Raw genomic sequence first — 23,044 nt, 5'->3', positions numbered from 1 at the left:
GATTTTATCTCCATATATGACAGAGTGTGCCATGTATCACTCAATATGTGCAGTATACACCCTGTACATAGTCTTCATGAACTAATTATTACTCTTTTATGATATCTTGTGTTACAGCTATGGTCCCTCACTCTGGTTATCTGGCCTCTGATCATCTTCATCATCATTGCTGTGACCCGCAACCAGTTCCCTCCAGTCATCAAAGATACATGTAAGTGTGAAACTGCACAGGGTAAAAAGTGCTTTGATCCAGGTCCACGTTTTGTTATGTATTGAGGTGTATTTCAATAGCCCTTCATCACAAATGCATGCCTTTACAAAAACAAGTCTTACCATTATATAATCAATCGTGGACAAATGACACTGTGCAAACAAAATAAACTGTGAGCAAACAGAATAAAGCCTATAAGCCTTCCTGGCACTAACGAAGAATTACATCTCATTTGTATTTATATATGATGCACTTTGAGTATTCCAGTAAAGAATTTCTGGCAACAATCTCTTTAAAAACATTTGAAACAGGTCAGTAATTGAATCTCTTGACATTTTAAGCTTGATCAATTTTTTTCGTTTAGAGTAAAGCAAAATCCGAAACTGGGGAACTAAAGTGAAAGATCCACTTGGGTAAAGTTTGACTTGACATATGACATAGGCTGCAGGGGTTTAGTTAAGCATCTTAGAAGACAGCAGGTTAACAAATGATGACATTCCAATTTCACAATCGGCGCAAACAAATGGAAAGCTCAACTCAAACATGAATAGTCCTTCAGATCTGAGCCTATCCCCGCACTGTTGACATGACATTTGTACTCCTTTATTTCAAAACCCCCATTGACTGAGAGCACACTTATTTATCTGCAATAAATGTGTAAAGGTAAAGGTGCTTTAAAGAGGGAGCGTCACATATGTATGCTTTTCTGCCTTTGTGTGGCCATCGCAGATTGTGGCAGATGACAGTTGAGTAGTTGGTCGTAGAGGGAGGGGCAGAGATTGCAACTAGTTGGTTTGAAAAACATATCTCAAGCCTTTCACTTACCAGTAAACCTGGTTCTTTAGCAAACAATTCCTAATAAAAATCTATTTACAACAGCATCAGCATTATTTTAAAAGGACTTCATCTTCTTATACGCCTGTCAGTATGTGTGATAAAATATAATTCTTGCGTTATATAGAGCATCTGTAAAATTAACAATGTAAAGAGGCCCATCTTACCTAGTTCTGGTAATAACTGTAACCAGTAAACCCTCCCACTTTTGTTTGCTCAGTCTTTTATAATAGATCAGATTCTGTTGATGCAGCGATTTACATGTAACTTAATAGCTTCCCCTAACAAAGAACCCACCCAGTGGTTGTACACAATAGGACCTTCCCTCACCCGTAAAAGTCCTATTGTTGGATGGTAATGATCTTAAGCGCTAAAATACAACATTTGCACCCTCAAGGTTTTAGTTTTCTTTGTGATTAAATGACGCACAGAGCTGTTCCCATTATTGCACGTCTGTTTTAAGTGCATTGATACCCAGTTGTTTCCAGTTTAAACACTTATTCTACTTGTTTAACTCTGATAAGTCAGGTGTACAATTTCACTGTTTTCTCTTTTGATATGTCAATTGTACATGAATTCTTTGCTACTGGCTGTGTGAGTGGAGGTATTAACCTTGAGGTTTGATGTCATTCAATTCTTCAAATGTGCTGTGGGTTACATTTCACATGAAATGAGTCAAACGCTGTGCGTGAGGCTGTTGTTCTCTCTCAGACAAATGTGTCATGTCATTTGTTTTCTGAGGTAATACCGGAGTTGTACTGTACCATGCAGTCAGTCTAGACACATTGCTTGACTGAAACTTGATCTTCATATCTTTCTTTTTCTTTTCTCTGTCCTGAATTTTAAGGGCCAGTTTGCCACAATATGAAAAATACATATTTTAGCTTATATCTGTAGTGCTGTTTAGCACTTGAGATTGTTTTGTTGTACGTTATCAAGTGTTGGAGATATCAGCTGTAGAGATGTCTGCTTCCCCTCCAGTGTAATGGCACTACATGGCATTCGGTTTCATTTGAAAAACTCAACAGCAATGTCTTGTTCCAGAAATCATGACCCGCTTACTGAATATCAACCAGTCAACCAGTAACTTCCTTCAAGTAGTCTCAATGAAATAATTTTGTCTGCCAAATGTACATGATTTAGGACATGACCTTCTGGGATTTAAAAAAACGTTTTTAATGAAAGTTGTGTTCTCAAGCATCCTCGCTAACAACAACTCATGTCTCCTCTAGGTTATGTGGGAGCCAGAAACCTACCTAGCTCCGGCTTCTTCCCTTTCCTGCAGACCCTGATGTGCAACACAGATGGCAGCTGCCACAACAAATCCCACCTGGCGGGCTCAGCTGCATCAAAGTCATCTAAAAGATACTCACGGGAGGCAAGGTACCCCCGTTCAGAAGTATATAATCTATTATCTAACCCATACTGCAGGAACAACAAATACTGATTGAAGCTGTAATTGTAACATATCAATGCAGCTTAACTGTGCATTAAAACTTCCACACTTCCTGTGCTGACATATGATTAAAAAAAGGAGTACAGAGAGAGGATTGCTGAGTCATAAAGGAGGGACACACCTCAGTATAGCAGCATCACATGAGATGATTTGTTAGCGTGATCATGGAAATGTACAACAACAGACCCTCCCCTGTGGAAGACCGGGAGTCTCCTTAACCTACTAATAACCCACTATAGCTAATACATTTTTGTGTCAAAAAGCTGAAAACAAATAAATATCAAGACAATATTTTATTTTTTTTGTTTTTTTTAAAGCATAGTTCTGTTCCGTGTCTGTTTTTCTTTATCTGTCACAAATCAGGAGATGACTGATTACTTTTTTACTCTCTTTTTTCCTTTAAAGCATCTCTGTCAACACTTGGAGTTGCATAATCTTAGAAAACAGGCACCCTTATACATGGTTACCTGCCTTTTTTGTTGTAGTGTGAACAAACTCACTTAGCTTGCAATTGTTTTCTTTACTTTTGTTTCTCAAGCTGTTGTGCTGTCAATGAAATCTAAATTCCAGACTCAGGAATGAGGGTGGTAGAAAAACCTGTTTGTGTAACCAGATGAATGATGGGTACGCAAAACTCCAGCTACCTTCTATGGGAAAAAAACCTCAGAAGACATCACATACGTGTGTTGAGCATCTTTTCATTGTGTTATCTGAAACTTTTGACTCTGTATGACAGCCCAGATCACCCGCTGAAGGTTTCCCCGATGGCGAACCTGATTGAGGGAGCAGGTTTTTTCAACATCTCCAGGGACCCCAACTATGATCCTGAAAAACTGATTAAAGCCATGAACAGCTTTTTGGGTATGCTATCCTCATTCACAGACACTTCTTTCTATGTGAAATGCCAAAATCACATTTTCATGGTTTCCAGTAAAGTTTATATCTCCAATTCTGGTTAAACTCTTGCACTGTATGTTATTATTTCATCAAGGCGCACCATTTAGACACGTTATGGCACAGACAACCATTAAACATTTGTAGCTGAGACCTATCTAGGAAGATAGACCAGCCAAACTCTACATTTGGAAGAATAAATAATTTCGAGTAGACTAAAAGATATGAAACATTAGATGAGAAGATCAGTATCTGTTCAATATGGAGCCAGAGCCGGGAGACAAATAGCTTAAGCATAAAGACGAGACGGGGGGAACAGCTAGCCTTTGGTTAGCAACTTGGTTTTGTACAGATTAAACAAGCTAGATGTGTGTTAATTGGTGAGTTTAAGAGGCGCTGGAAAGCACATTTTTTATTAAGCTAACTGTCTCCTGTTTGCTTCTTATTTAATGGACAGACATTTTAGGGGTTATAATCTTTTCTTCTATAAAACCAAATTTCCACTGTTACCTTATGAACCACACTTCATTGTCTTCTTTGACTGTTTTGTCCAACACAATGTTGACATTTACTCTATCCCCTTCTTATGTTTGCATTATAGGATGACTATGATATCACACATTATGGTAACTGCTTCATTCAGCCCGTTTTTCAACAGTGTGTTCTTTTGTTAAAGGTTCATCCTACCAAGGAATGCCTCATAATGCCTCTCTCATGAACGGCATGAATACAACTCTTCTGGGAGATGAGGTGGGTATTGTTAAAACATAATGGGAGGAATAAAACTGCTGAGAATAAGGAACAGCCTGTTTGGCCCCTTCCGTATAGGTCATTGTCTAGAGATAAGCCCGTATTTGCTGATAAAAAAAACACTCAAAATTCAAACGTGTCTTCATTCTGTTTCCTCTTTTGTAAGCATCAGTGCGGTAATACATGATTTTTTGGTAGAAGGGGGAACCTGTTATAGTAGCAGTAGTCAATAAAGATTTGGTAGCTTAGCTTTTTCAAACTAATAGATACACATTAGAAACTCACACAGTGTTAAGAAAAGTCATATTCTCACATCTGTTTTCCTTATGAAACAGAAATAAAACTGTACGCCTTTTGAATTCTTGTTTCTCTCAGTCATGGAACTGGGACTGGCTTCATTGCCCGAACCCTCTTGTTTACTCATCCACTTAGTTACTCCTTGTGCATGCCGTGCAGTATGTACAATGAGTTACTGAAATCATACCACCAGGATTTCTCAGTACCCTGGTATACCGTACTACTGTGATACCACCCCAGCCTACATTATATGGTGAAAATGGACTGATATATGGTAGATCGCACATTTGGCCATTCATAGATACGACTGATTTTTTTAAAGTCGAGTTCAGACCAAAGATTTGCGATGAGACAGAAGTGTTTTAGTATGTTGCAGAGAAAAACTGCAGCAGTTTGAACTGGCGCATGTCAGCTCGACACAGGCCGGCTGATGGTGTCGCCTGTCATTCAGCTTGTCGAGTCGCCAGTGGCTTGTTTAAGGACGTAAGGCGCGTCACCTATTTCCGTAGCCATTCGGATTGTAGCAAAGTGACAAGCTGTCTGCAAACAGCATGTTCGCTTGGTGTGGCATTCTGTCAGATTTTAATCCCCACAATTGTTGACATGTATGTTGGTCCCCTTCCTAATTGTGTGTCGGTGTTGGATGCTGTGTTGCTGCTACTGCTCGCTGTATGTGCTCATGTCACACAGACACATACTCATTGACCAATTAATCTGCGCTGGTTATTTGATTTATTGTAGCATATTTATGATGAATAGGGTCCATCTGAAGCTCAGATTGTTTCGTTTGTGTTCTCACCGTTTCATTACCACAAGAAATGCAACTGTAGCAAGTATCATTATCACTTTCCTCATTCTTTTTTTAAGAGGCTACAAATTGGATTTGGCTACATAATAAGCCTGAAAAATAAGAATAGATGTACAGAGAGTTGTTACTATGGAGACAGCATCAGCACCATCTCGCCCAGTCGCATTGGTGTAAAGTGGCAGTTTCAACTTGTCTTGTATCAAATCTGATGGTATTAACTTGGTCTAATAGTTCATAATTACACTTAACTGTAAAGAATGTTATTTGAAAGATATTGTATGAATTTACCTCTTGAACAAATCCCTTCATTTAATGCGTAAGTGTAATAATCTGAATCCAGGAGAGCGTCAATGAAATGCTGGACTCAATGAACCTGTTGAAAAGAGCCATCTGCACCCTGATGCTGCCCAGGATGAACACGACCTCACCCGACGCCCTCTCCTACGCTGTGGTCACTTTCTGCAGGTCCAACAACAGTTTGTTTGAAGTCTCTCTCAACACACTCAACCAGGTGTGTATTTGTGTTCGCTTGCTTGCACACTAACATTACATTTTTTTCTGTTTTGTGTGAAAAGAAAAAAATATATATGTATAATAATATTTGTTCTGTTGACTCTGAAACCTCCTCTTGTTGCCAGATACTAACGGACCTGATTCTGACAAAACCAAATGAGACGTTGACGGTGGCCGGGGCGGCAGTGTTGGTGTTTGATCAGCTGCAGAATCAGACCGCGCTGTGGGAAACCCTTTTAAATGTTCCCCAGCTCTTGTCTTCTGGTTCTTTTGACGAAATGCTGGCCAGCGCAGGGACCCTGCTCACCAACATACAGCGGTAATGTACTATCAATGATGGGGCAATGCAAAATGAATGAGGGGCAGCTGTATGAAAATGTTAATTTATTTAGTAAGTTTAGAAAAAATCCTTATGATGGGAATAGTTGAAGTATGCTGTGTTGTACTGAATATTTAATAAAGGCCACAGCATATTGTCTGTGTCAGAGTTGGTAGACATAAGTTTTAGTTTCACATTATGGTTACAACATTTTTGACCTCATAGATGATAGGTGTGAAACACAAAAGCGACTGGCTCTTCTATCATAAATAGATTCCAGTTTAGAAATAGTGAACTGAGGGAAGATTACAGTTTAACCTTGGCCTTTTGATTTAGAAATATTCTATCGCTTTTGGTTTTCAAAGACTCAGTCTAGCTCTGTTTGCAACTCACTAAGAATTAAAGACCTTGAACAGCAGGGGGCCAACCTGTGTGTTTGTCTAATCATGACCTCTGTCAAGTGATTGCTGCAGGTTCTGTCTTGTTTTGACCATTATTTTCTTTCTCCCTTCCTTCTCATTAGCGCCATGCATGTCCTCCAGGGCAATTTCCCTGAAGCCAGTGCCTCACTGTCCCCAGTGCATCCGCTCCTCGCTGGAGGAATCAACCTGGTCCACTATGCTCAAAACTGGCCCGGCAAAGGTAACTGTCCCTCAGCTGTACTGAACATACCACAAGTTAGCCACAGCTGCTTTAGGGAAGTCAAAATCAGTGTGTTTACACGTATATGAATAACCTGTTTATGAGGGTTTCCTGGTTTTGATCATATTCGTGATATGGTGTTCACATGAGCACAGAGAAATCGAGTTACTCATATTCCCTGTATACACGATAAATACTAGTATCCCAGTTACTGATAACTGCACTCTATTTGTGCAGGTGCAGGTGCAGTGATGTTTACAAAACAAACTTTTCATATCCTGTATCTGACACACATAGATAATTTGACTGTGCCTTAAAAATAAAACAAGTTTTCGCTTGTATCAGGCTTAGCACTTTTAAATGCTATGAGTGTTGCGGGCTTGGCTCCTCCACCTGACTGGCAGCAAAAGGACACGAGAGCAACAGGAAATTTTACACAGGTCCTCGACTTTGACAGGTGTCTGTGTGTCACTTTCACTGCCACCATGTAGAACAAGGTAGTGATTGAAGATCCGCAGCTGTGACTGGTGGGATAAAGTTGCCATGATGGAGTTCACTGATTGTGAAGGAAAGAAAATTCCCACCTTAGACTTGAATAGGATAGCATGTCGATGGCTTTTCCAATCCTGGCTAGCCACTATATTTAACTCGTCAGTTTCGTTGTCGCTCCACAAGTGGGCTTTTGCCGTCGCCATTGCGGTTACCATGTAACAGCCACGCCTGTGCAGATAGTCGCCGACCCTTATTAACCACTATAAATAAGGTGTATACATGCCACAGTATCCCGATTTCTTTTGGAAATTGGAGTGGTCTTATCCCGGTTTCTGTAAACAGGATATGAAGTATACATGCTCAAACACATAATCGGGATACTCCGATAACCCAATGGGTTATTCATGTCCATGTACACGTAATAATGTGAACACATTGACCTTTGATATGGGAACACCAGAGTAATGTTGTCAGTCAAGTTTTGTGCTGAAATGCCATTAGGGTGTATCATCTGACCATGTGGTTTTGATTCCTCTTAGATGTGTCCATTTCCCTCAGAGAGGTTGTCACATTAGAGAATGACACACTTAGTGACATGGTCAGACTTGTTCTGCAAGAAGTCACAATACCACTGGACAAGGTAGGTGGCACACCTTTCTTTACAGTATGAAAATAAGTGTTAGTAGCAAAACTACTACAACTACAATCTGAATTAGATGCTTTTCCATACATATTCTCACTCACAGTGGAGATTTGTGTAATGTCATATGACAGTTTGCAAATTTAAATATTTCAATAAAAGCAAAACAGCTCTATCTTCAGGGTTGTCAAACTGGTTTCAGCTGTGGCAGCACAAGCTGTAAGTCTCATGTGCCACATCTGAGCCTCATTTTGAACCACAAAACCAGATTTGAAGCAGGAAAATCAAGTGAAACTAAATAAGTTGAAAGCCTAGTTCAAGATACTCTTATTGACCTTTCTTCCTGAGAGTGAGATGAGAAGATCGTTGCAATTCTCATGTGTCCGCTAAATATGAAGCAACAACCAGCAGCCTTTTAGCTTAGCATAAAGACTGGAAGCAGAGGCTAACAGCTAGCCTGGCTCTGTATAAAGGTGTCTCCCCATTTCCAGTCTTAATGCTAAGTCATACTTCCTGGGGAGCTCCCATTTTCATTTTGCCCTCTCCCACTTTTCTCCTGGGGTCACAATTCTCCCGTATTTCTCCCATTTTATGACAGATTTTCACACCTTATTTCCTTTTCATTTTCACAACCTGTTCCTGGCATAGTATGGCATGTACAAGCCCTGTGACTCTAAAAGTGTACTGTTTTCCACCTGCTTGCACTTCCCCCTCCCTCCCTCTTTCCCTCACCCTTCGGAGCTGGATAGGGGCACCTGCTGGGCCTGCATGAGTCAGGCTCGGCTCCCGGTGGACCTACAGCCTGGCCTCCCCCCCCTCCTACTGGCACTCTGCTGGAGTATCAGGGTCACAAACCAAAAACTATTGCAGTTTAACTTATAAAGATGCTGATGCAAGTGTAGTTTTATTTATATATATGTTGTTGTTGTTTTTTTATTCTTTGAAAGTCACCAGAACCCCCCCTTGGGTTTTGATTTTCTTCATATTTCTGAGGTCTCAAGGTTGGCAAGTATGTGCTTAGCTAAGCAAACCATCTCCTTGTAGTAGTTTCCACAGTTTCGAATATATTTACTGTGATTCTCCCCTCTTCTCCAGGCTATCTTCTTGACATTGGACAGAGAAATGGTGCTTATGTACGTGTGTGAAAACAGCAGTAACCCATTGTGGCTCACAGCAGCATGCAGTACAGGGGCAGTGGACATGCTTCTGGGATGGATCAGCCCTGGCGAGGTGGCAAAGCAGGTCGGTAATAGTATTATGAATGTTATCATCATCAAGAGAGAGAGATTCACAGAAATCAGAAATGAGTAAGCTACTTGATGTGTGTGGGCGGCTTTTCTTTCTTCTCACCATCCCACTCTCACTTTCTCTCGTGTAACTCGGCTGTGTTCTTCTGTCCTCACTCTTAATTTGCATTCTCAAGTGCCACCTTCACTTTTAATTAGATTCAGAGAGTACCAAATAATTAGTCTGCGACCACAAGAAAGCTGTTGGCCGTAGCAACAAGCAACTGCGACTCCCAGGTTGCACCTGGGGAACGAAAACCTCAAAGACATCCAATTAGCGCTGCCACTATGGTAGATGTGTTTTGATGAGATAATTCCCAATCAGAAGCTGTTAGCTAACATTTTCATCACTCTCTGTACTCACTCAGCCGTCAATCAGAATCAGAATCACGTTTACTGCTGAGGAGGTTTTCCCATATTAGGAATTTTACTTGGCATTTTGGTGTATGACATTAAACTATAAAATAAAACATAACCATAAACTAAAAGATAAAAAGCAAGAAAGAAACAGAAATACAATTGAAAAAATTAAAAAGCTGAAGAAATATTGTTAAAAATATGTACAACGTATTTGTTTTTACAGTTTTACATAACAATAAAGCAATGATGTGCTTGTGTCATTACTCAAACATGTCACTAACAGATATAGCGCCCCATCCCCCATAGCGCAGCATGATAACAAAATATACATTATTATGAAATAGAGTTTAATAAAGTAAACTGTTCACCAGCTCTTAAGTTCTACTGTCATATGCTGTCAAAACAAATTTGCGTAGAGGAGTAAAGATGTGACAAAATTAATTGTATTTTTTTTTAAATTATGTGCTCCTTGACAACATGGTGTAGAGATATTAGGAGATATAGATTATTGTTTAGAGGCACACAGGAATGAAGCAGGTTGAATTTAGCTAAAATGGTTTTAATTTTGCAAATCTAACTTGGCATACCTTCTCCTCCCATATGTTAACTATATTATTTTCCCAGGTTCTTCGGGTATGGAGTGAGCATGTTGCTCCACATGACATATCCTTCGCCAAAGGGCTGCTGCACAGTCTGATGGGAGGTCCATCTCCTGGAGGACCGGGAGGCTCCAACATCACAAGGACTCACCGTAGCGTAGTTACACAACCACAAAACCCTGAGGAGGAGCTGTAAGTACACCACCATGCATTGCCAATCAACTGTAAAGTAAATCCATCAAAGGTTAACCATTTTTATAATGCTGCACAAACTAAAAAGCAAATTGGAGTGAAGCACCCGAGTGGATTTTCTGAATGACGCAAACATGTTCAGACAAGTGGACAGAGTTTTTAATAAATGTGTATTAGTAGGCAGGATTTTATTTTTGGCCAGAAACAGCAAAGATGACTAAACAAATTGTATAGTTTTAATTTGCATGTATTCACTACTGTACATGTGGGTTGTACTTGTTAGATGACATTTTTGTACCATTTGTTTGTCTGGCCTTGTGCTTTGGCAGATTTCTGGGGGTCGGTCAATTGGTGATGGAGACTATACCATTTGTACCGGAGTTGGATATGGTTGTCCAGGTCATCCTCAAAACTGGCTTTCAGTCCATGAGGTCAGTGGCACAGGCCCTCGAAACAGCAGAAGGTAAGACTACAAAACACCCTGCTCACAGTGAAGCCTCAGTCAAACATTTTCATTTTCAGCACTCTTTTAAAGTGTTTTGTTATTCCTCCTGGTGTTCACTCACAAGCAGAGACAGCGTTTTTTTCTGTAAAGATGAAATAGATTTTGACAGAAAAATTTGAGAGCACTGACCTAAGACAGTAAACATGAGCTTTTGGTGTCGGTACTCAATGAAAGAGCCAGAGCAAAGAGACTAAATCTGAAAATTAACCCATTCACAGAACATATTGTTTTCAGTGTAAGAAGTATGACTCACATACTCCCACAGTCACTATTGTGTTTTGTACCTGAAGTACGCGTACTATGTAACTCAGAGGTGAATGGAAAAAGTTTACACCCTTTCTCAGGGGACTGATGAAAGATGTTGAAGTAGGACTGGAGGTGTGCCCACGCAAGAAATTGATACACAGTACATACACAAAAAGGGAAAAAAAATAACACTTTGTTAAAAAACAACCCCGTGGGATGTATTGTACAGCAGATATTGTGTGATAAGTTGGTGATTTAAAAGTGTGTTAGGTGGATTACGTTTTTACTGTATATTGAGTTAAAATTTTGTTTCATAGTATATCACTGCCTGTTGTTGACTGATCTGGCTTTGTTTTTGTATTAAATTTGTTTCCTTCACTCTCCCTGCTTTACAGAATTAGTGGGCAGTATCCTGGAATGTGCTCATCATCTCAAAATGACTTACCTAACGTTGCTGACAAACCAGACTGAGGCAAACGTTTGGATTGGTCGTGTCAGGGACAGTGTCATGGAAGTGATTACAGAGGTATGTTCATGGTATTTCAACTGACAATATGCATTTGGCTATAAATATCTTAAGGCCCAGACACAGCAAACCGACATCAAAGAACTAGTGTCTTGGCCAAAAAGCTTCAAACTAGCACATAGCATGTTCTGTGCCTGTGTCAGTGGAAATAATATCTGTACCAGCAGGTTGGATAGTGTGAATTTCTTATTCAAAAAGGGAAACTGGAAGAGCAACAGGACAGATTCAAGATGCTGGTTAGCCAGTTAGCACATTAACAACACAACACAATGTTCACAATCTTACATAAAAGTTTGTATTGATCACACGCCCTCATGACTTAAGTTGTTGTTAACTGTTCTCACTTCTGTTTCCCTTTTGTGCACTGAGCTGAACTGCCAATTGACCCTTCGCTAAGCCTCTCCCTTAATCAGTCACTGTCCAATCCTACATTAGCAACCGTGTGTAGCAACCGAGAGGTCTGTCAAGCTTTCAGCAGAAGCTAATATGCTGAAGCGGCGTGCATACGGTAATGTTACCTTCAAGTCCGACCCCTGATTCCCAAAAAGTGTCGAAGGTGGTGTTGAATTTTTCTCCTTCCCCAAGCCCAAGACCCAAGGAAGATATGGCTAAAACAGTGTAGGAAGACCACACGAACAGGTGAATCCAGCAAAGATCAATAAAAACACCTACGTTTGTTCCAGGCTAAGATGCTAACTAACGTTATCTAACGCTAGCTTTGTGTGCTAGCTGCTCTCCCTTTGTCTGCCCCAAGGAGGGAACATAACTCAACATTAAGTTAAATTTAAACCATATATTGATTTACCCTGCTGTACAAGAACATTCTTTGTCCTTCACGTGAAGTGTCAAGATGTGGGGTGCCTGACGCTTGCATTGCGACTGGTGAGCTTTTCCCTCTATTTTAATGTTCTCTTGATTTATACACCGCCAGCAGATGATATTGTGAATGTAGCTCTCACGTGAATATTGAAGACCTTTCTGTCGGCTTCTCTCTGATATCTCCGAACAGTTTTTCCAGAAATTTGATGTTATTTCCTTTGGAATATCTCTCACTGATATCGCTGAAAACTCCATATTTCTTATGCTAGGAGTGAAAGCTTGACGGACATGGCAACAGTGACTAAGGGGGGCGGGGCTTAGCGAAGGGTCAATTGATGATTTCACTCACAGACAGGCTCCACTGTTTCTGACGCCAAGTCAACATGCCAAGCAGGTTAAAAAAAATAATGAAAAGGGCCAACAAGTGCCAACAGTGTGAGACACACCACAAAAACTAGGGCAACAGACACTCAACAACAGCCTGACATTGGCTGACGACTTAGCATCAGCTTGGTGTGTTGGGGCCCTTAAAGAACATATTATTATTTTACAACTTTGATCTTATTTTTGTAGTTTCAGGCATAACAGTTAGACAGCAGCTTAGTGTCATTGCTCAGGTGTGTGGAGGCAGCAAGACAAGGAGTGCATGTTTAGGCAACCGCCAAGTCGAGGCGGTTCTCAACCCTTTGTGTTGACCCTAGTTACGTGTGCACTCATTTTTATAACATATTTGATGGTTATAATGGAGAATTACCTTTAGTTTCACTGTGACTCATATCATTAGGTTAAACTGGACATGGTTTTAAGTCTGCATGATTGTTCATGTGAAGCTGCCAGTATTCCTGAAGTCATGTTTCTTAGCGATGACATTGGTGTGTAAATAAAGATAAAATATACTTTTTTAATCCTCAAGGGGAAATTTGCATGTCATTTTTCAACAACACGCTGAGAGCCAAGCATCGCTTAAACCCAGACAGCTTTGTTATGAAACTGTATGCAAGAATTTTAAGATAACATAGCGAATACCCGTCTGCCACATTATATTTCACTAATGATCCTCTCACAGCACACTGTCACATGTAATACCTCGACTTAAGGGGTTGACATGTTTGAGGTTTTTGATAATAGTATGCACTTCTCAGCTGGTGCTTTTTGCCTCTGTCTTACTAGATACAGTCACCTGAGCCTTCAACATGTGAGGATGTGTTGGGTCCCTTTGAGTGGCTTTTAACATCAGAGAACGTACCAGTCGAGATTTGGAAAGCATTGATCTGTCAGGACACCTCCCCTCTGGAGCAAGCGCTACAGGCGGGCCGGCTGCCATTGGTTCAGAAGGTAAAAGTTACTTAACTGCATTTGAGGAGTTTTATTCCAAAGAGATGTGCTGTCTGACTCTCATTTATCATGTGAAAAACATCCTTTTCAAACTCAGTACTACACTCTTTACTTTCCTTCATTGTTTTGAGTTTTCATTTCCTGAATAAATTTCATTGTTTTAGGGTTGGACTGTCCTGTATTGTTGAAATTTACTTAAGATTTAAATCTTGTTTCATGTTTCTACAGGCACAAGACGTGTACAACACCATCACAGAACAAACAGACGACAATGTGACACTTCCCATGATTCTCTCCGAGTGGCACAAGCTGCAAAACTTCAGTATGCAGTTTGGCATGCTTTTGGACACACTGGTCACAGGACTGGGTGGAGCATACTGGATGGACTGGATGCCACACAACAACGATCATAATGTTACCGAGACTCTTCAACAAAGGTGTTGACAAAGTGTTGATTATACTGGCAGGGTTTCATCTCAGAGCGCTATAGTGCTCTGCGTATCTGAATTTGATTTGAACAGATGAATGAACACAGGCACGACATGCCTCTAGCTTAAATGATTTAAGGTCCAGGCCCACTAAGACATTTGTTTTAAGTTAGACAAGGCCCTTTTCATTGCAATTAGTGAAAAGAAACAATCATGTATTTTAGATAGGGTGCACAATGTCTCATTTCATGCTGTCAGTTATCACTCCACTGTTGTGACAGTGTTGTGCTTTGCTTTGCTTGTAGTGTTTTCTTGTTCATGGTGAATGTGGGAGAACAGATTGAGGAGAGTCAACTGTGGCCTGAGGTAAAGAATTCTGTTCATGCGCTTTACTGGATTTTGAACTACAGCCCCAGTGTCACAACTCAACCAGCAAACTGTGAGTACCGTTTCTTCTTCTTTTCTTTTCTTTTCTTTTCTTTTCTTTTCTTTTCAAATGCAGTTTCAATTTGATTTATCATTATCAAAATTGTGATTTAGTCAAAGGGATAGTCCTGTTCTTGCCTGATCAACTAAGACATACATTTACCTGCATCTCAGCGGGATTTACAGTACAAGAACACTCAGAGCCAACAGCAGAATAAATAGAAATAAATTCACCTGTATCTCAGCAACACAGGATTTATAGTGCAGGTACACTCAGTTAAAGCCAAAAGCACATCAACAACATACACTGCTCTCCACCACAAATAAAGAAGACGTTTAAGCTACCTGTAATATTTACAAAAGCAAACACTGACAGAAAGCTTTGTTGTCACATTGGAAGATTTTATAAGCCTAAATTAATCATAAAATAGTCTCTCTTTCTGGCTCTGCTATGTACAAAATCATCCATGATACCTCTAAATTGCCATAATAGAAAGTGGCATAGGGGCCACTCTATTATGCCCAGTACCTGCCCAGATAGCTAGAGCTACTTTCGTGCTGTTTGCATTTTAATGACATTTTAGTGACATGACTCAGAATTATCTAATTGGCAGCCATGATAAGGGCCGTTGGCATTCTCTAAATGTTAAGGAAAGGTGCTTCAGTGCTTGCTTTCTTAACTCTTTTAGCATATGATACACAGGACCATCCTCTACAAAAGAAAAGAAGATAATGCCATTCCACAGTTTCTTGTGGCAGCAACACTTCAAGTTCAGCTGTTCACAAAAACAAACAATAGGTTTATTTATGCATAAAGGTTACACTCATTTGCATACAATTACAGAAAAATGTTTTAGGGCTTGTACCTGTTATTGTCCACAACGGTTTGGGTTTGGTGCAGAGACTTTAGTATAGAAAACAGGGGAAGCCAAAAAAAAAGGCATTACCTACACCATATCCAGCTAACGTTAACCAACTCCGTTTGTCATAACAAGAATAGGAGAACCCCTGGTGTCCTGCTGAATTTGTTAATCGTCTCGGTCCGTCCAAGCTCCTTTATCCTTTTCTTGCTCTTCGCCATGTGAAAGGGCATTTGAGTTTTGATTTCCCCGGTTCCGCTTCACTTTGCCATTCCCTTAAAGTGATGGTTATCTAGCTAAGGAGCAGTGACAGTTGCACATTTGAGTGGGTATGAACATAAAAGACAGATTCAAGAATTGTCCAACTACATTAGATAAAAATAGATAATTGCATAAAACAATACTGATTTTCGCCAATAAAAGTGGGAGTTTCTGATGGGCAGAGCTCTGTTCCCCGTGGAAAAATCTGAAGCAAACAATTAGAGAGCAGCCTTAGGTCACCTGCCTGCCAAAAGCGGAATCATTTACAAACACAGTCTTAAGAAGTCCTCACAATGAAATTCACCAAATACTTGGAACCATACTATGTTTAAATACCTCAAAAGACCCAAACTTCCACTTAAAGACGCAAGATACATATAAGACTAATACATTTTTTAATTATTTTTTTTTATGTGCCAAAGTGTATTTGATTAGCACGAAGTAGTGTTTTCCTTTGTTATCCTATTTTCTATGACAGCTTGTCGGCCTTGTTATCACTCACACAAAAAGGGCTTTTGGCTATTTATTTTTAAAGAAAACATTTTTTATTTCTCTTTGTATACAGCAACTAAAAAAATCAGTTGAAGGTATACTGTAGATCCTGCACTTACATATTTCCAGTAAATCATAACCAACAAAAAGAAATGACAAATTCAGTTCTATCAGTGTTTTTTTTCTTCATATAGTCCTGTGCACATTGATTAATAGAGGATGTCACTGGGCTGCTATAGTGAAACTCACTGAAACATGTACAGGTGTTTCTCCAAATGATAGACCATTTCGTCGTTAAGTGCCAAAGCAAGTGATTTATTTAAGATAGTACAATAAACACAACCAGTTCTCAAGTATGTATGTGATGTATTTACCTCCCACTTTAGGTTCTATCAACATCTACAACCAGGTCTTTGAGTGTAATACTGGTTTGAACTGGCCACAGTTTGCTCAAAGAATGACTCAGGTTCTGATGTCACCAAACCAAGATGTCCTGGTGCAGTAAGTGCTTTTAGTGTGTTCGTTTAAATGAATGATGTCTTATTGAACATGGAGATAATGCATGTATTGCGTATGCTCTGGAATTTAATGTTCTGTCCTGTTAATTACCTTTAATTGTTCATAGGATGTTGACTCATTAAAAACAACTATTTAGACTGATATGATATTTTTTATTGTTCATACTATTTTACCCATATTACTCAGTAATTTCTAAAATTCTGACATGTTCTTTCCCACTCCTCTCTTTTCTCTGTAGATGTCTCAAAGGAACTGTGAATCTGTTGCAGCATGCATATGGTGATGTCTTTCAACAAATGATCGGGTCAGGTTTGAAACAAGAAATCACAGGAGGAGACGCGCTCTCCACCTACCTGATAAACCTGATGCGAAACCTGGCTAGCTTTGTCAACTCTATCTCCATGCTTCCCGATGAAAACATTGCTGACCCTGATGTCATGCTTCCCCACATCGGTAACCTGTTACAGTCTGTAGGTCTAAGACCACTGCTGCCTCTGCTCGTCAGTGAAGGTCCCGTCAATGTCTCCACAGTGCTCGATGTTGCCTCGAAAATTGGCAGGCTCAACCAGCACATTTTTACCTTCAATGAGACAGACCCTACAATGCCAGAACTGGAACGGTTGATAAGATTCTTTCTCTCCTTGGAGGGTAACCTCACCATCTCGCTCAGCCACATCATGGGACACACTCTGCTTACCTATTCGGACTACTTCCACCCTGACGATGCGGCTCATCTCATACAGGCCATCCGGCCATTCACCAACCAGACCTCAGCTGGCGCTGTTGAAGCCATCCTCAGTGCCATGGAGCTACTGAAGACAGTGATGGATTCTCCAAACGGTGACCCAACTAACATCATTCTTGGGTACATACGCCAGCTTCAAGAATTTGTGATGTCTCTGTACAGACTGCAAAAAATCCAACATTTCCCATTACCAAATGGGCAGCTCAGCCCAGCACAAGTCAGTGATCTCCACTTGCTTTCCAAAGACTTTCTTGGACTTCTCACCCCAGAGAGCCTTCAGAACCTGTCTCAGGCTGGACCAGATGCTGCCCTGGACATTGTTGCACAGAAAATTGTTGCATTCCTACCACCTGAGGTCCAACTGGACGCTGCTCGCTTTCTCCAAGATTTTGTCGCTCTGCAGTCTCAGGTGACCAGATGTGCAGCAGGCCAAGACTGTTTGGCTGGAATCTCAGAACTCTTCACGTTCCTGGATCAGATATTAGACATAATGCTTGCAGCTGACAGTAATGTCACTGTTACATTAGCAAACACCAACTCTGTTCTGGAGGGGCGGGAACGTGAGGAAATTGTATCCCAGTTCTTCCCACTACTCCTTTCCTCAAATGATGCTGCCAATGTGGAAACATTCAAACAGATTCTTCATTTTGCCAGATTGATCATGGCTACTCCGAATATTACTGTGTCTGATGTCCGGAATGCTCTGCAACAGTCAAACTTAACCCTCGAGGAGCTAAACAACATTACTGCTCTTGCCGGAGCTGCCAACATTAATGACCTGGTGGTAAATATAATGGAGATTATCAATGCTCGCGAGTGTTTCGAGCCACAGCATAACCAGATGGTGACAGCCCAGTGTATTATGGGATTGATCGATGATGTTAGCAGTTTCCTGAGCAACATACCTGCTCTCCGTGATCAGGCAGCCATCGTCTCCCTCATCCCGTTAATTGTCAATAACGCAATCAGGGATGGCGTCCAAGCTGACTTCAGGTCCAATCCTAACATTGCTCTTGCACACACCTTGAACAGCACACTGGCCAGTATCAAGATGAACCTCCAGCTGAATAACCTGTACACTCCAGAGATCATGAATGAAATCAGAGTGGTAGAGGGTCTCATCCAACTGCTCGTCAACATGGAACCATTAAACAAGTTGAACGCCACCTCTGATATGGACTCCACGCAAGCTCAGAAAGTGTATGTTGAGATGGTGCAATGGTACTTGGAAAAGCTGGAAAACATCACCAGAACAAGTTCCATCTCAGACCTCCTTCACCCCTTTTACTATATCACACACATGCAAGTGACATTGCAGCTGACACAGTTGGATTTCACTATGTTTGTCTCTAAGCAGGTTGAGACCCTGATATACAGCCTCCAGCACCCAATAGATAGTGCAGGGGTGACTGCAATTGGCCAAACAGCAGTTGAGATTCTCAGGCGTCTGTTTGAGCTCTTACAGATCAACCTGGAGGCTCAGAATGAACTCAATCACAATTTACTGTTTAACACAACCACTCTGCATGCTTTTGAGCTCCAAGTTAATCTTTACCTCAACCTCATAGAGATGTGGATGAAACAACCCAATGTCTCGCCAGTCCTCAGTAGTATGCTCCAATGGGGAAACCCTGACCTAAATGCCTCCACTCCTGTGACAGACTTCCAGCACCTGCTGCAGACGATGGTTCATTTTCTCAGTGAGGATCAACAGGCCTACCTCTCCATCATTCACAACGCCACCATGCTGCTGAGTAATGCCCTAATGGTGGCAGAGCAACCAAGTGGCCTCCAGAGTGACCACTTCTTATCTGCAATCTTGGAAGCAGTCCAAACAGCTATGCAGAGCCTGACCACAGCCACAGGCCCCCTGCCGCCCTCTGTACAGCAGAACATCCTGGAAATAGTGCAGGACTCACTTAGGCTCATTGTCCAACCAGACATGAGTTTTGCCACATCACGTAACATCTCCCTCCTCATCCTCCAGAGGGCCGAAAGCGTCATCCAACAGACACTTGCAGAAATGGGTGCTGAATACCTGCTCCCTGGTATCAGAGTGGCAACCACATATTTTGAGAGCATCTCTGTAAGCAGTGGACCAGACAGATGGAATCAGCTGTAAGTGATGCTGCTATTTTCTTAAATCTTAATTGGACCAAGTGACTACAGTGCTTTAATGTTATGTTATGCAGTTGAGAAAAGGCTTTAAAATTAGCACTTATCAACCAATATGGACACAAGTCAGCCATAGCAGAGAAAGAAACAATATGATATCCACAGTATTAATTAAACAGAATCAGGAACCAGGAAAACTATTCACTATACACCACCAGATACCTATAATTCTATGCAGTATAAATATTTTTATAGTATAAATAGTGCTTGAAATAATAAACTAATTAAAATGATCCCTCAGAGTAAAAATCTATAAGAGGGAATTGGTTCCTGGGGTCGCCATTAATGTGTAAAGTAAATGCTTTTGATGCAGTCCCATTGTGTTACCTTCTAATGCCCTTATAATTGAGAGTAATATGATGTGACAATTAAGGAGGTATTTAATGCTGAATACAGAAATCCTGCTCACATGACTAAAGGAGGAACAGGGTGAGTTGTAGTGCGGAACCCACAGAGAATTATCAGCTGACCCTGTAGTTCCTTTCAGCTCTATGGAGCGTTTTAACGTCTTCCAGCTCATAGTTGTGATTATCCAGTCCACAACTTTACAGTTAGCAATTGGAGCCCGATAGTTCCCTGAGAGGTTGGTTGAGACCAAAACCAGAGCTAAAAGGAGAGTGAATATTGTACTTACATTCATCAGGTGAACATAAATTCGACACAGATGTATGCCTATTAATGCTAATTTGTTGTGTTTGCAGCTTGTTTCTGGTGCCCAACTGGCTGAAAAGATTGCAGGTTCAGTTATGTGTTTGTTATAGGGGAATAGACATGTGTAAAAGGACATTTTAGACAGCAGTTTTTCAGCTGTGTTTAAGAGGTCAAATTACGGTCCTTTGTTTTTCAGGTGCTTTTGGTTGTACTATCCTAGAGATCAATTGAAAGTCCGAAAAATAATTCCTCTATATATAATTATAACAAAAATCAGCAGGCCTCTGCATTCCAGGGTTCATAATTAACAGCCAGTGGTGCAGATGGATGCAACCAAACAGACAGATGGAGTGCATGCAGTCCTGCAATTGTTCTGATGAGACATTGATGACCTTTTGATGAGACACAGTCAGATGTGAAATATTGATGCACTTTGTTTCTTAAGGATTCTGGATGAGATGGAGACACTTCAGAGCGTCCTGCCACCAAACAACCCGGCCCAGGCCTACATCTCTGTCCTCATTAACATCACTCGCTTTATCTGGGAATCTGGCCAAGGCAAGTCCGCTTCTCTGTGTCACTGTAGGTGGACAAGATGTTGAATCCTGATGAACTCTGATGGAGTGGAGGTTGCATTGAGCACTTCATTATTCAAGCGTTAATGCCAGACAGCCAAAGAGCTCTGGACCCAAGCACCACAATATTTATGTTTTTTTTTTTTTGTGAGAAAAATAAGTTTCATTCCAGTTTTTTGGTGTATTTGACATTGAAATGAAGGTCCACTTTGTGAGGAATATTTCTTGTAATTTCAGGCAACATGAGTCTCTGGGACAGTTTTGAGAGTGCATCAGAAGACAATCTCTCATTAATTTTCAGCAGGGTAAGACTTAAAACAATGCCACATGAGAAGTTAATTATGTTTGTCTGTTTTTCTCCTTTCAATTAAGTTTAGTGTGAATTCATTATGTGGAAAATGAAACAATTGAAAGGTCTGCAAGTTAAATATTACATTACAGTAAAAACAGAATGCTGATCAAACATTGTAATGACATCTTTGTTGCTACTGAACCCATGGGCCAACACCCAGTTCCAAATCATACACATCTACAGGCGGGTTTGAGGTTATTGAAATGCAGTATCACTTACCATCAGACAGATAAACAACACAAAAAATCATTTATCAGTCATGTGTCCTAACTCATTGTTTTGTGTTGTGTTTTGATAATACTTCATGGACCAAAGGGGACACGTAACACTACTCTTTTCAGTTTTGGGTCCTATCACATAAAATCAGTGTGTGAAAAATGTAAGGCTTTTCCCTCCCTAATTATTCCCCTTACTTGTTTTCAGATGGGCAGACTCTTGAACATGCTATGGCCACTGATCACAGGAGGCCCAGGCCCAGATCTAACAACTCCATCTCTGGAGGGCTTTGCTCATCTTGCTCCAGTCCTGGAGCACATCCTGACAGGGAAGGCAGACCAAATGACATGGGACGAGTAAGTGAATTTGCAGTTGTGATGGATGGAAACAAACCAAACAATAACTAATGCTTGAGGTTGGTTTGACAGCAAGTAAATTCTGAATTGCATGACTTCTGTAATTGGCCTAAACCGAATGCCATGTGTGTTGTCACAGACTTGAAAGGATACTAGAGGCCCTGCTGTCAACCCTCAGTGGAACAGAGATATGGGACAGTGTCCCTCCTGTTATCCAAGTGTTTGAGCAAGTCATAGGGAGTACGGTGAACAACATTCAAGCACAGAACGGTGAGGACACAACTGAACAGCCAGGCTGTTGTCTTACATTTGTGTAGCCAGGACACTGTTTACTGTTTCAGAATCATTACTGACTGCGTTTACATGCACAAAGTATTCTGGTTTTTGCCCTTATTCCGAAAAAAGACAAGCATTTTACCTCCCTGTTTTCTACCGTTGGCTGACTCATCAGACTGTGCGAACACAGCCTCCCTCTTTTATTTATCCAACCACCTTGTTGAAAAGGTCGGTGTTGAGATATTTGCCTCTTTCCAGCCAGAAATGTGGGCTTTTCTTTTGGGCATGCATTTCTACACCAGCCTTGCAAACGTGGCAAGTTGGTTTGTATACAACATATGCTTGACAACACACAGAGCTGGCCTTAAACAGGCAAGAGGATGTGTGTTGGAAGTGTGGTAAAAACCCAAGTCGAGACATATTCTGAATGCGCTGAATACATGTCCAAAGAATGCTCTGATAACCCAAATAATACCAGCAAATGCCACATGACTTAATAGGAAAATGATTAATTTGGACTAAGGATTAATATAGAATAACCAAACAATATGCTGTTTACATGACCTATTTTAAATTCACAATATTGTCATATTCAGAATAATGGTGGAATATTAGTGTGCATGTAAACACAGGTCTAACCTTTAGACTTGGTTCACCCTGCAAATCATAACTTTTTACGTCATGACATACCTTAAAGACGCCTAAAACAGCTGTTCAAAAGTGTTTCTTATCTATACCCAGTCATTCATATTTGTCAAACCCATTGTCTTTTCTCTCTTCCAGTGTTGCTACTAAGCCTCCAGACACCCGTGGCTACTCTGATGATAGAACTTGCACAGTCTGTTAACAGCAGTCATTTTAACTTGACTGAGTTCTCGGAAAGAATGCAGCTTGCCATTGAACGCACGCTGCAGGCAGTTGAGCAGGTTAGACAGCCACATACTGTACCATGACTGAGTGTCTTCGTAGTCATTTGCCAGCACATTTT

At 40.7% G+C, this 23,044-nt stretch overlaps 1 protein-coding gene across 1 annotated transcript in view; it reads left to right on the top strand.

Moving 5' to 3' along the window:
- Positions 1–23,044, top strand: part of abca12 (ATP-binding cassette, sub-family A (ABC1), member 12) — an 89,737-nt gene that overhangs the window by 1,598 nt on the left and 65,095 nt on the right. Inside the window, exons 3-24 of the mRNA XM_033617409.2 lie at positions 118–211; positions 2,278–2,428; positions 3,238–3,362; positions 4,072–4,145; positions 5,591–5,761; positions 5,889–6,082; positions 6,606–6,724; positions 7,756–7,856; positions 8,952–9,098; positions 10,127–10,293; positions 10,623–10,756; positions 11,440–11,570; positions 13,560–13,724; positions 13,953–14,161; positions 14,458–14,591; positions 16,578–16,692; positions 16,949–19,573; positions 20,727–20,839; positions 21,094–21,161; positions 21,632–21,780; positions 21,920–22,050; positions 22,840–22,982. Coding sequence (XP_033473300.2) covers positions 118–211; positions 2,278–2,428; positions 3,238–3,362; positions 4,072–4,145; positions 5,591–5,761; positions 5,889–6,082; positions 6,606–6,724; positions 7,756–7,856; positions 8,952–9,098; positions 10,127–10,293; positions 10,623–10,756; positions 11,440–11,570; positions 13,560–13,724; positions 13,953–14,161; positions 14,458–14,591; positions 16,578–16,692; positions 16,949–19,573; positions 20,727–20,839; positions 21,094–21,161; positions 21,632–21,780; positions 21,920–22,050; positions 22,840–22,982 — 5,460 coding nt within the window. The remainder of the gene's footprint in view (positions 1–117; positions 212–2,277; positions 2,429–3,237; positions 3,363–4,071; positions 4,146–5,590; positions 5,762–5,888; positions 6,083–6,605; positions 6,725–7,755; positions 7,857–8,951; positions 9,099–10,126; positions 10,294–10,622; positions 10,757–11,439; positions 11,571–13,559; positions 13,725–13,952; positions 14,162–14,457; positions 14,592–16,577; positions 16,693–16,948; positions 19,574–20,726; positions 20,840–21,093; positions 21,162–21,631; positions 21,781–21,919; positions 22,051–22,839; positions 22,983–23,044) is intronic.

The sequence above is a fragment of the Epinephelus lanceolatus genome, chromosome 14 (genome assembly GCF_041903045.1).
Source record: "Epinephelus lanceolatus isolate andai-2023 chromosome 14, ASM4190304v1, whole genome shotgun sequence".
Lineage (NCBI taxonomy): Eukaryota > Metazoa > Chordata > Actinopteri > Perciformes > Serranidae > Epinephelus > Epinephelus lanceolatus.
Note: the sequence above shows the minus strand (reverse complement) of the source record. Positions and strands in the feature narration are given on the sequence as shown.